Here is a 12467-nt window from a genome sequence, read left to right on the forward strand (position 1 = left end):
TACAGATCTTAATGTCTGATGACAGTCTACCATGGCCCCCATGTTCCCTTGAGAGGGTCCTGATCTCAGACACATGTATAGATCTCACTGTCCAGTGACAGTCAACCATGGCCCCCATGTGTCCCTGAGAAATTCCTAAACCCATATGCATGTAAAGTTCCTAATATCTCATCACAATCAGCCATGACCCCCATGTTCCCCTGAGAGGGTCCTTATCCAAGTCTCTTATATAGATCTCAATATCCATTGACAGTCAGCTATGGCCAGTGTGTGCCGCTGAGAGGGTCATGAGCCCAGACTGATGTATAGGTCTCAACATCCAGTCACAGTCAACCATAGCTCCTGTGTGCCCCTGAGTGGGTTCTGATTCTATATGCATATACAGATTGTAATATCTGATCACAATCAGCCATTACCCCCCATGTTCCCCTGAGTGGGTCCTGATTTCACAGTGACAGTCAACCATGGCCCCCGTGTGCCACCTGTGAGGGTCCTAAATCCATGCACACGTACAAATCTCATCATCCGGCCACAATCATCCATGGCCCCTGTGTGCAACCCATAGGGCAGTGATGGCGAACCTTGGCACCCCAGATGTTTTGGAACTACATTTCCCATGATGCTCATGCACTCTATAGTGTGGTTGAGCATCATGGGAAATGTAGTTCCAAAACATCTGGGGTGCCAAGGTTCGCCATCACTGCCATAGGGGGTTCTGATCCCATACACATGCATAAATATCAATATTCAGTCAAAATCAAACATGGCCCCCATGTGCTCCTAAGAGAGGGTCCTAATCCTATATCTGTGTATAGGTCTCCATGCCATAGTCAACCATGGTCCCTGTGTATCACCCTAGAGGGTCTTAAACCCTTACACTTGTACAGATCTCAACATCCCACAACTAACCATTACCCCCGTGTGCCCCTGAGAGGGTCATGATCCTATACCCATGTATTGATTTCAGCGTCCAATCACAATGAACCATATCCCAGATGTACCCCTGAGAGGGCCCTTATCCCATATACATGTATAAATCTCAATGTCCAATCACAATAACAAATGGCCCCCATGTGCTCCTGAGGGGGTCCTGAACCTATGAATAGATCTCAGCATCCACTCCCAGTCAACCATGGCCCCCATACTATTCATAGCACATTCTTTTCTGCCTGTTCTGGAGATTCTCTAAGTTCTGTGTTATTTCAGCCCAATGATGGCGGGAGGTTGGATTCGGCCACATTGTAAAGTCTATGTAGTTCACCTCCACAATGGCGGAGTCAATGGTGGCTTGTAGAGACAGAAAACCCCGAGACCCAATACTTCAGTGAGAAACAGGTATAGAAATGATCGTGACAGTCACCTGGAGGTATACACCGGGGAAAGAAGAGGAGAGATACAGTTATTAAATACATTTTGATTGGTCAGCTGAATTCTGAACCCTTTTCTGATCTATTTTTTTTTCTAGGTGTTCTCCCCACTACCAATATAAAAACAGAACAAAGAAATCCCCAAAGAGTTAAAAAAATCAATAATAAGAAAAGTTGGCCACTTGGTATGCAAAATCTGCAAATCTTTATTGGCTACATATCAAAAGACACAGTGTGTAAACTGCTAACGCATTTTGGCTACATCAGCTAAGCAATGATGCTATAAGGCTGGTGAGGCTGAAACGTGGTAGCAGTTTACACACTGTGTCTTTTGATATGTAGCCAAATAATTATTTGCATTAGAGAGCATACCGAGTGGCCGGCTTTTCTTATTATGGATTAATTGTATTGGGGACAGACGGAACATCCAAGCCAGAGCATTGGTTTTCAGATATTGAACTCTGAATGAAGCAGTTGAGCTGGGGTATGGTCTTCTATTAGTAAAAGAAATGAAATACTACATTTGTATTATTATCCTGATAAAGCGGGTTCATAATGGAAGAAGAAAGGTTAAAAAGAAGTGAGGATAGGAAAGTAAACGTCTTCTGGAAAAGCAGACACAACAGGAAGATCAACATGAATTCCTTAATAGTCAGAACAATTTATGGAAGACTTGGAAGGTGTGTCCAAGTTATATAAAGTGCAATTTTTTTAGACTGGCAGGAGAGCTATTGTAAGAATTAGAATTGACTGTGTTTTGGCCCCACCCCAAGCTGGAAATATGCTGTGCTTCAGGCCATACCAACAGATAAAGGCATCAGCCCTTGCTGTGCTCCAGGCCATACCACCAGATCTAAGCATTAGCCCTGGCTGTGCTCCAGGCCATACCACCAGATGTAAGCATTAGCCCTGGCTGTGCTCCAGGCCATACCACCAGATCTAAGCATTAGCCCTGGCTGTGCTCCAGGCCATACCACTAGATCTAAGCATTAGCCCTGGCTGTGCTCCAGGCCATACCACCAGATGTAAGCATTAGCCCTGGCTGTGCTCCAGGCCATACCACCAGATCTAAGCATTAGCCCTGGCTGTGCTCCAGGCCATACCACCAGATCTAAGCATTAGCCCTGGCTGTGCTCCAGGCCATACCACCAGATGTAAGCATTAGCCCTGGCTGTGCTCCAGGCCATACCACTAGATATAAGCATTAGCCCTGGCTAGTGTCCAAGCTCAATCCCCTTGCTTCGCTGTGCCCAAGGCAGATGTCCCTCCTGTCCACCCCTTGTCCCCACCCTGCCACTAGATATAGGCATTAGCCCTGGCTTTGCTCCAGGCTATACCACCAGATATAAGCTTTAACCTTCTCTGTGCTCCAGGCTATACCACCAGATCTAAGCATTAGCCCTGGCTGTACTCCAGGCCATACCACCAGATTTAAGCATCCGCCCTGGCTGTGCTCCGGGCCATACCACCAGATCTAAGCATTAGCCCTTGCTGTGCTCCAGGCCATACCACCAGATCTAAGCATTAGCCCTGGCTGTGCTCCAGGCCATACCACCAGATATAAGCATTAGCCCTGGCTAGTGTCCAAGTTCAATCCCCTTGCTTCGCTGTGCCCAAGGCAGATGTCCCTCCTGCCCACCCCTTGTCCCCGCCCTGCCACTAGATATAGGCATTAGCCCTGGTTGTGCTCCAGGCTATACCACCAGATATAAGCATTAACCTTGGCTTTGCTCCAGGCTATACCACCAGATATAAGCGTTAGCCCTGGCTGTGCTCCAGGCCATACCACCAGATATAAGCTTTAACCTTGGCTGTGCTCCAGGCCATACCACCAGATATTAGTATTAGTCCTGGCTGTGCTCCAGGCCATACTACTAGATCTAAGCATTTGCCCTGGCTGTGCTCCAGGCCATACCACCAGATCTAAGCATTAGCCCTGGCTGTGCTCCAGGCCATACCACCAGATATAAGCATTAGCCTCGGCTGTGCTCCAGGCCATACAGTCAGATCTAAGCATTAGCCTCGGCTGTGCTCCAGGCCATATACCACCAGATATAAGCATTAGCCCTGGCTAGTGTCCATGCTCTATCCCCTTGCTTCCCTGTGCCCAGGGCCACTCCTTGTCTCTGCTCTGCCATCAGAATTAGGCATTAACCCTGGCTGTGCTTCAGGCCATACCACCAGATATACGTATTAACCTTGGCTTTGCTGCAGGCTATACCACCAGATATAAGTTTTAACCTTGGCTGTGCTTCAGGCCACACCACCAGATATAAGCATTAGCCCTGGCTGTGCTCCAGACCATACCACCAGATATAAGCTTTTACCTTGGCTGTGCTCCAGGCCATACCACTAGATATAAGTGTTAGCCCTGGCTGTGCTCCAGGCCATTTCACCAGATCTAAGCATTAGTCCTGCTTGTGCTCCAGACCATACCACCAGATATAAGCATTAGCCTCGGCTGTGCTCCAGGCCATACCAGCAGATGTCAAATGAACTGACTCACCTCTAATAGCTGTGTAGTCGTTTGGGTTAGTGATGCGGTCCCTGTCAAACCTGAGCGAATAGTTAATTTCATTGTCAGAAAAGACCACCGTACCAAGGTGCGTTTCATTTTTTGGACTTGTTACCTTGCTGGCATTGTGATATTCCTCCAGAGATATTCCTGAAAGTGGGAAATGTGACATTTGTAATGTTCCGCCACCCAATACCCCACCTCCTCCCTCATGCCTCCTGCCCCTCTCCCCATGCCTTCTGCCCCTTCAGTGATTTAATGGCACCTAGCCTGAACTTTCTCACTTCCTGCAAGCCCCACCTAAAAACCTTCCCCCTCCTGCCCCATCAGCTTACACGGCTCCTACTACCAGCCTGATTTTGGCTTTCACTTACAGGTGATAGAACTTACCTGGGATGATGGTGCTTCTGTTAACCAGCTGCATTATGCCCTGGATGGTTGGGCTGCCAGGGAAGTAGCCAACTTGGTAAGGGAAGACTGGGAAGTTAAAGAAAATGTTGAGATTCCTTAAATGATCCAGACGCCCCAGGACCAGGGCCGGGCTGTACGTTAAATCGACCATGGGCCCAGAGTAAAGTGATGTAATGGTGAACATGAACAGTAAGAAGACCAGCAGCAAATGCTGGAGCCACTCCTGGAAAACCAAGTACAGGGTCAGGACCAACATCGATAGGAAGAAACACATGTACATCATCACAGACAGTTCATAGAGCCAGAGGTCTCTTCTCTGGTGATTCCATATCTCCAGTTCATCAGCATTTCAGGAATCCTTCCTCTAGAGCAGGGGTCCTCAAACTACGGCCCTCCAGCTGTTGTGGAGCTACACATCCCATGAGACATTGTAAAGCTCTGACATTCTCAGACATGACTGGGCATGATGGGAATTGTAGTTCCTGAACAACTGGAGGGCCATAGTTTGAAGATCCCTGCTCTAGAGGAATGAGACTTTTTTGCGGTGTCACCTTAGGTTAACTTTGCTATCTTGTTAAGTTACAATAAAGTGAAAATCCAGCAAAATCTCTTTTTTTTTTTTAATCACTTTGATGGAACCGGGACAGGTTAGATAAGGGACACAACCAGGGGCAAACTGGCAACTTTTGGCCCAGGGGGCAAGTACTAACCAGAGGCCCATGGGGCAGTGACTCTGCCCCCTCCCACTCTCCCTCTTCCCGGCCTCTTCCTGACCCCCATTCCAGGCTGAAGCCCTGCTCCAGGTATTCTCTACCCGCTGGCCGAATCCAGGTTCCCAACCTGGCCAGCATGGGGCAGTTGGGGGGAGCTGGGACAGCTCGGTTGGGGCTTGCTGGGGGGGAGAGTCTCCAGTGGGGCATGGAACTAGTCTCTGCTCAAACACTGTTTACACCATCCATGCTGGGGGGGCTGCACTCTATCCTTGTCTTCTTCCTGCACTCAGTGGGTCAGTGGCACAGACTTTATACTTCTCTTCACAAGGAATCCTTTAGGCATGTCTGTGGCAGAAGCAGGGCAGTCTATTTATAGGACATCAGAGTGGCCAAGGGGGCAATTGCCCCCCTGCCCCCTGGCCCAGTCCTCCCCTGGACACAACCGGAGGTATTTATACTTCTGGAGGACATGGGACTGGCTCTCGGAATCATTAAAGCTAAACTCCAGACTAATATAAAAAATACACAAATTATTGCCACTCTTTATGTATGCTGGAGGAGAAGTGAATTTGAATACTAGGGGGCAGCTTGGAGTCTCCTGACATTACATAAAAGAGGCAGGACCCCGCAGCAGTCTCAAGGATTTTGGATGTCTACACAAGAAAGGCATTTACAGGTCAATAACATGAATAAAATACATTAAATGCACACACTATATTGCCAAAAGTATTGGGACACCTGCCATTATCCACTTAAAGCGGAATTCCGGTCTCGGAAACGTTTTTTAGATAAAAATACCCCCGGGACAGTCAGGGCTAGTGCATTTCATAATGGATAGCCTCTGAACTGTCCCAGGTTGCACTTACCTTTTAGAAGAAATACTTACCTTGAAAATGTCTTGTCCAGCGCTGCCATCTCAGGTGTGGGCAGCTGAAGGCAGAGCGTCCTCTTCGGTGTCCTCTTCTGTGTCCTCTTCCCTGTTCTCTTCGGTCACAGAATGCCCTGCACTGGCCCCGCTCATCAATTCCGGAGCATGCGTGTCATCCCTGCACAGCTTCTGGGCATGCCCAGAAGCTGTTTAGCAGGGAATGACGCGCCTGCACCGGAAGTGATGAGCGGGGCCAGTGCAGGCGCATTGATTCCTGGGAGCGATGATGTTCAGCACCCCATTTTAATCCTATTGCAAGGAAAGTAAACATCCCTTGCAATAGAAATAAGCAGGACAGGTCCTCTTTAATGTGAGATCTGGGGTCAAAAAGACTTCACATCTCACATCTACACTAAAAAGCAAAAAAAAAAACAATGGGCCCTTTAAGGCTGTTGGGAGGAAGCAACGTATGACGTCGCTCCGGTCCTCCAAGGCCATAGAGTGGAGTGGGGGCCATCTTGCCGTCACTCAACTTCCTGCCTTGGACCTGGAAGGATCGGATAGTTTTGCCCGCTACCGACGGTTACGGTAAGTGGGGAAAACGACCGGGAAGCAGCAGAGGGGGGGGGGGGGGCACCTCTCTCGCCGCCCATAAAATTGGTCCCACAGCGAGTCTGATGCTCGGACCACTTTTATGTGAAAGAGAACCGTCTGCCCTGTAAGAAAATACCGGGGTTATGGCAGCTATCTGCTGCCATAACACCGGTATTTAATGTCAAAATACCGACGTAAAACTGCTGTGGGCGGTCCGGAAGTGGTTAACGCCATCCCAGTCTTAGTCCGTAGGGTTTAATATTGAGTTGGCCCACCCTTTGCAGCAGTCCTTTATATAAATATACATAAATTATTCCTTTTATCATTTTATAATGTTTTAATATATTTTATCTAGTTTTAGATGAGTATCCATTCTGTTTTACATGTGAATTATAATATGTAAGTTAAGGTTGCTTGTAAGTCAGTTATTCCCCTCTCCCACATGCTATTGAATACCTCCGGTTTTGGCCCCTTTAAGTAAATTGATATTGGTGGGGTCATCTACATAAAAGGAGGTTGGGGAGTAGTATGGGCGGGACCTGAAGAAGGAGGCTCCACCTCTGAAACGCGTTGTCTTGGCAAACATCAGCATCACTCTGTTCCTATTCCTACCCTCTCTCTGCTTCCAGCGGTGCCACGGCTGTGGCTGAGGCGCCCATGCGCAGTCCTGATTAGCTGGCAGGTCTGTGCGCCGGTGCCTGGCGGGGAGGCTCGAGGCGGTCGGGCACGTCTTTGCTGCGTCCCTAGTTATCTCTGGTCGAAGGGCGAACCAAGGGTCACCCGAGAGGGAGAGGGGAAGAAGGAGATTGTCGGTGCGCCTGTCATTATCATAAGAAATGTGAGAGCTATTGATTCAGTTATATGTTATGTGGTTTAATAAACGGTATCACGGGAGGACGGCTGTGCGCTGTTGTCTCCTTTCTGTAGCTTTCAGAACTAACCATAGTCCGCCACCCAGTGGAAACAAGAAGGAGCTGTAACGACCTCACATTGGGAATGTAAATACCCCAGCAAGCCGTAGAGAGTTAGTCAGATCAGCGCATGATCTGGTGATATATCCCGTTTATGTGTGTATTGGTGTATTTGGGTCGGCCAACATCAGTGCCTGACTTTACAAATGCGCTTCTGAAAGAATGGTGAAACATTCCCATAGACACTCCTAAACCTTGTGGACGGCCTTCCCAGAAGAGTTGAAGCTGTTATAGCTGCAAAGAGTGGGCCAACTTAAAATTGAACCCTACGGACTAAGACTGGGATGCCATAAAAGTTAATGTGTGTGTAAAGGCAGGCGTCCCAATACTTTTGGCAATATAGTATATAAACTTATGGGAAGATTGTTGAACAGTCTGGTGACAGGGTCTCTTTAATGCATCTGAGGCCCATTGTCAAGTATAGCTTACATTTTTTACTTACCATTATGACGTAGCCTATTCGTCTCCTTTGTATTAAAATGTTCTTCCTCAGTAGAGCCAACGTCTGCTGGATGAGACTGGCCTCCCTCTGTGTCCCTCCAGTCATCTGCAACACAGGATATCAATACTGACCATTAGGAAGGAGGTTTCACACAGGAGTTTGCATCTACAAGTGCCCACATACTGTATGCCATCTGGGTGTTCTGGAGAGCCCATCTCTGCCAAATGATTTGTCTCCAGGCTAGGCCAGGTCTTGCTCACCAAGCCAGGCTATTTTTTGGTCAATAGGCTAGGCTAGTTGGTCTTCACCATTTACCCAGAACAACCAATCAGACAATATTGTACACCCTATGACCTTAAATGGAGCTTAGGGGCTCCAAAGTCCAGTGAGCTGGAAGCCCCTAGATGGGTGAAGGCAGGGAATGAGACTGTCTAGACCAGGGATCCTCAAACTACGGCCCTCCAGCTGTTGCAGAACTACACATCCCATGAGGCATTGTAAAACTCTGACATTCACAGACATGACAAGGCACGATGGGAATTGTAGTTCCTGAACAACTGGAGGGCCATAGTTTGAAGACCCCTTGTCTAGACTCAGGATACACTATGGAGACGAAAAAGTTTTCCCACAGCTGCACACCTATCCAGCCATGTCATTATGAAGTAAAAATAGCCTCAGTAAGCTCCATCAGAAGCCACGCCAAATGCATTTCGCCCTGCCCTCGGGGCTCAATCATAGAGGTACCTTCATAATTAAGCCCTGGGGATGGAGCGTAATGCATTTAAGGGCATGGCTTCTGATGGAGTGAGCTGCTTTTATTTCATAATGACATGGCCAGAAAGGGGTACGGCTGTGGGAATACCCTTCTATCTCCATAGAATATTGTTCTTTCTCTTATATATTGGCTTCAGTGTATAACTCTTTGTACACCCAGCCAGAGGAAGTCTGAGCTACATATACATGTACATTTATATTAAGGATAGACCGATTATCGGCAAAAGGCCGATTTATCAGTGAGCGATATGCACTTTACCCGATATATCGGTATCGGCCCCGGAACTGGCCAATATTGCCAATATTTTTGTGATGTCATTCTGCCGCCTCCATCGCCTTGGACAGCCTCGTCTGGAGTCGGGATTAGTCTCGCGGGAGTGTATCATAGCCATACACCCACCCACAGCAGCCCGGTGCTGGCCAGCCACCAACATCCACAGGCCCTGTACCAGCCAGCCACCCACAGGCCCTGTACAAGCCAGGCAGCCATCCACAGGCCCTGTACCTACCATCCACAGGCCCTGTACCTGCCAGCCACATGCACTGTACCAGCCAGCCACCCACAAGCCCTCTACCAGCCAGCCACCCACAGCCCATGTGCCAGCCACCCACCCACCACAGGGTGCCAGACAGCCAGCCACCCGCCACAGGATGCCAGACAGAGCCACCCACAGACAGGGTGCCAGACAGCCTGCCGCCCACAGGCCCTGTACCAGCCAGCCACAAGCACTGTGCTAGCCAGCCACCCACAAGCCCTCTACCAGCCAGCCACCCACAGCCCATGTACCAGCCACCCACCCACCACAGGGTGCCAGACAGCCAGCCACCCGCCACAGGATGCCAGACAGAGCCACCCACAGACAGGGTGCCAGACAGCCAGCCACCCACAGCCCCTGTGCCAGCCACCCACCCACCCACCACAGGGTGCCAGCCAGCCACCCACCACAGGGTGCCAGCAAGCCAGCCATTAAGCATTAAACAAAAATTAACATGTTCAGTACCAGATTTGTGTAAAAAACTGTCTTTATTTTTCAAAACTTTAAATGTACAAAATATCGGCCCATATCAGCCGATACTGATATGTTGTGACCAAAATATCAGTATCGGTATCAGCCCTGAAAAAAACATATCAGTCTATCCCTAATTTATATCACTCAACCTGATAAAGTAGGTCCTCAAAAACCTTGGGAGATATCAAAATGACAGGTGCTCTTAACTATGAAATTCGGTTAAGCGATTACAACTTACGCTTCAAGCCAAGGAGGACCACTTTGGCCAGCAAATTCCTTAGTGAGCTCAGTGGGCGATGTGAATGCGGGCTCCTGGTGTCCCCAACGGGGTCGTGATTCTCATCTGCACATAGTCCTTGTGTGAGTTGTCCAATCACCAACAGTTCCTGCAGGCATCCAATCCGTTTTCTATGAACACAGCTTACTGGCAATCACGGCACCCCTGAGGGAATAAGAAAGTGGAACCTTCACTTAGTCAGTCAATTATTTTTAAAGGGCTGCAAAGAAAAGGCTTACTTTTTATCATGTTCATCCCTGGACAGTCTCTAGTAGCTTTGCTCTACAGTCGGGAAAACAACCGTCATCCCCTATTCCCATCCCCCTCCTATTCATCGAAAGGGGAAAAAATTCCTTTCTGACCCCAGGAGGCCAATCCAATCCATCTGCTGGATGAAGACCTTCCCATTCTCTCCATCAACAACTGCAATTGTGTACACATTGGATGGAAGGAAAGATTCTGAGTATCATATTCAATTCAATCATCTATTATTCCATTTACAGTAGATGTTCGAAAGATTATTTTTCTTCTAAGGATTTCTCAGGGAAAGAGAACGATGATATAAAAACAGTAAAGCAACCCCCCCCCCCCCCCAAAAAAAAAAGAAATTTGAAGCTTCATAACTTCATAACTCAGGAAAGGATTTGTGAAACAAATACAAAAATGTTTCATTTTGGCCTTTTATAATTTGTTACAATGTTAATAAAACTACAATATCTCACAAAAGTAAGTACATCCCTCACATTTTTGTAAATACTGTATTTTATTCTATCTTTTCATGTGACAACACTGAAGAAATGACACTTTGCTACAATGTAAAGTAGTGAGTGTACAGCTTGTATAACAGTGTAAATTTGCTGTCCCCTCAAAATAACTCAACACACAGCCATTAATGTCTAAACCGCTGGCAACAAAAGTGAGTACACCCCTAAGTGAAAATGTCCAAATTGGGCCCAAAATGTCAATATTTTGTGTGGCCACCATTATTTTCCAGCACTGCCTTAACCCTCTTGGGCATAAAGTTCACCAGAGCTTCACAGGTTGTCACTGGAGTCCTCTTCCACTCCTCTATGACAACATCACGGAGCTGGTGGATGTTAGAGACCTTGCGCTCCTCCACCTTCTGTTTGAGGATTCCCCACAGATGCTCAGTAGGGTTTAGGTCTGGAGACATGCTTGGCCAGTCCATCACCTTTACCCTCAGCTTCTTTAGCAAGGCAGTGGTTGTCTTGGAGGTGTGTTTGGGGTCGTTATCATGTTGGAATATTGCCCTGCAGCCCAGTCTCTGAAGGGAGGGGATCATGCTCTGCTTCAGTATGTCACAGTACATGCTGGCATTCATGGTTCCCTCAATGAACTGTAGCTCCCCAGTGCCGGCAGCACTCATGCAGCCCCAGACCATGACACTCCCACCACCATGCTTGACTGTAGGAAGACACACTTGTCTTTGTACTCCTCACCTGGTTGCCGCCACACACGCTTGACACCATCTGAACCAAAAACGTTTATCTTGGTCTCATCAGACCACAGGAGATGGTTCCAGTAATCAACGTCCTTAGTCTTATAGTCTTCAGCAAACTGTTTGCGGGCTTTCTTGTGCATCATCTTTGGAAGAGGCTTCCTTCTGGGATGACAGCCATGCAGACCAATTTGATGCAGTGTGTGGCGTATGGTCTGAGCACTGACAAGCTGACCCCCCACCCCTTCAACCCCTGCAGCAATGCTGGCAGCACTCATACTTCTATTTCCCAAAGCCAACCTCTGGATATGACGCTGAGCACGTGCACTCAACGTCTTTGGTTGACCATGGTGAGGCCTGTTCTGAGTAGAACCTGTCCTGTTAAACCGCTGTATGGTCTTGGCCACCGTGCTGCAGCTCAGTTTCAGGGTCTTGGCAATCTTCTTATAGCCTAGGCCATCTTTATGTAGGGCAACAATTCTTTTTTCAGATCCTCAGAGAGTTCTTTGCCATGAGGTGCCATGTTGACCTTCCAGTGACCAGTATGAGAGAGAGCGATAACACCAAATTTAACACACCTGCTCTTCATTCACTCCTCAGACCTTGTAACACTAACGAGTCACATGACACCACGGAGGGAAAATGGCTAATTGGGCCCAATTTTGACATTTTCACCTGAAAAGATAAAATATTTACAAAAATGTGAGGGGTGTACTTACTTTTGTGAGATATTTTATACTGTATATGGCACCCCCCGATACCCCATATACTCACCTATCCTACACTTCCTGATAGCTCCTTGCTCCTCTGCAGCCAACACTGGGATTGGCTGCAAACAATTCAAGTTCAAGAGTGGTGATGTCACTTTCCAATCATATGCAGCCAATTTCTAGGCCCCGGCACTGTCTCAGGTGAGAAGGTCACATGCTCTTGCTTACCAGCTAAAGAGCAAGTAGCTACAAGGGTGTGCTACTGTATATATATAGCAGTGTATATACACTCACCGGCCACTTTATTAGGTCCACCTTGCTAGTATCAAGTTGGACCCCTTTTGCCTTCAGGACTG

The 12467-nt window shown here is 47.9% G+C and overlaps 1 protein-coding gene across 1 annotated transcript in view; it reads right to left on the reverse strand.

Annotated features, from left to right (window-relative positions):
• LOC309566413 (ATP-binding cassette sub-family A member 10-like) overlaps positions 1-7986 on the reverse strand; it is a gene marked incomplete at its 5' end in the record, with an annotated part of 118446 nt that extends 110460 nt beyond the window's left edge. Inside the window, 5 exon segments of the mRNA XM_082271559.1 lie at positions 1262-1312; positions 1314-1360; positions 3874-4032; positions 4273-4516; positions 7882-7986. Of these exon segments, the coding sequence (XP_082127685.1) occupies positions 1262-1312; positions 1314-1360; positions 3874-4032; positions 4273-4516; positions 7882-7986 (606 nt within the window).
• Positions 7987-12467: the final 4481 nt, after the last annotated feature.

The sequence above is a fragment of the Pelophylax lessonae genome, assembly GCF_965119305.1.
Source record: "Pelophylax lessonae genome assembly, chromosome: 11".
In the NCBI taxonomy this organism is placed as follows: domain Eukaryota; kingdom Metazoa; phylum Chordata; class Amphibia; order Anura; family Ranidae; genus Pelophylax; species Pelophylax lessonae.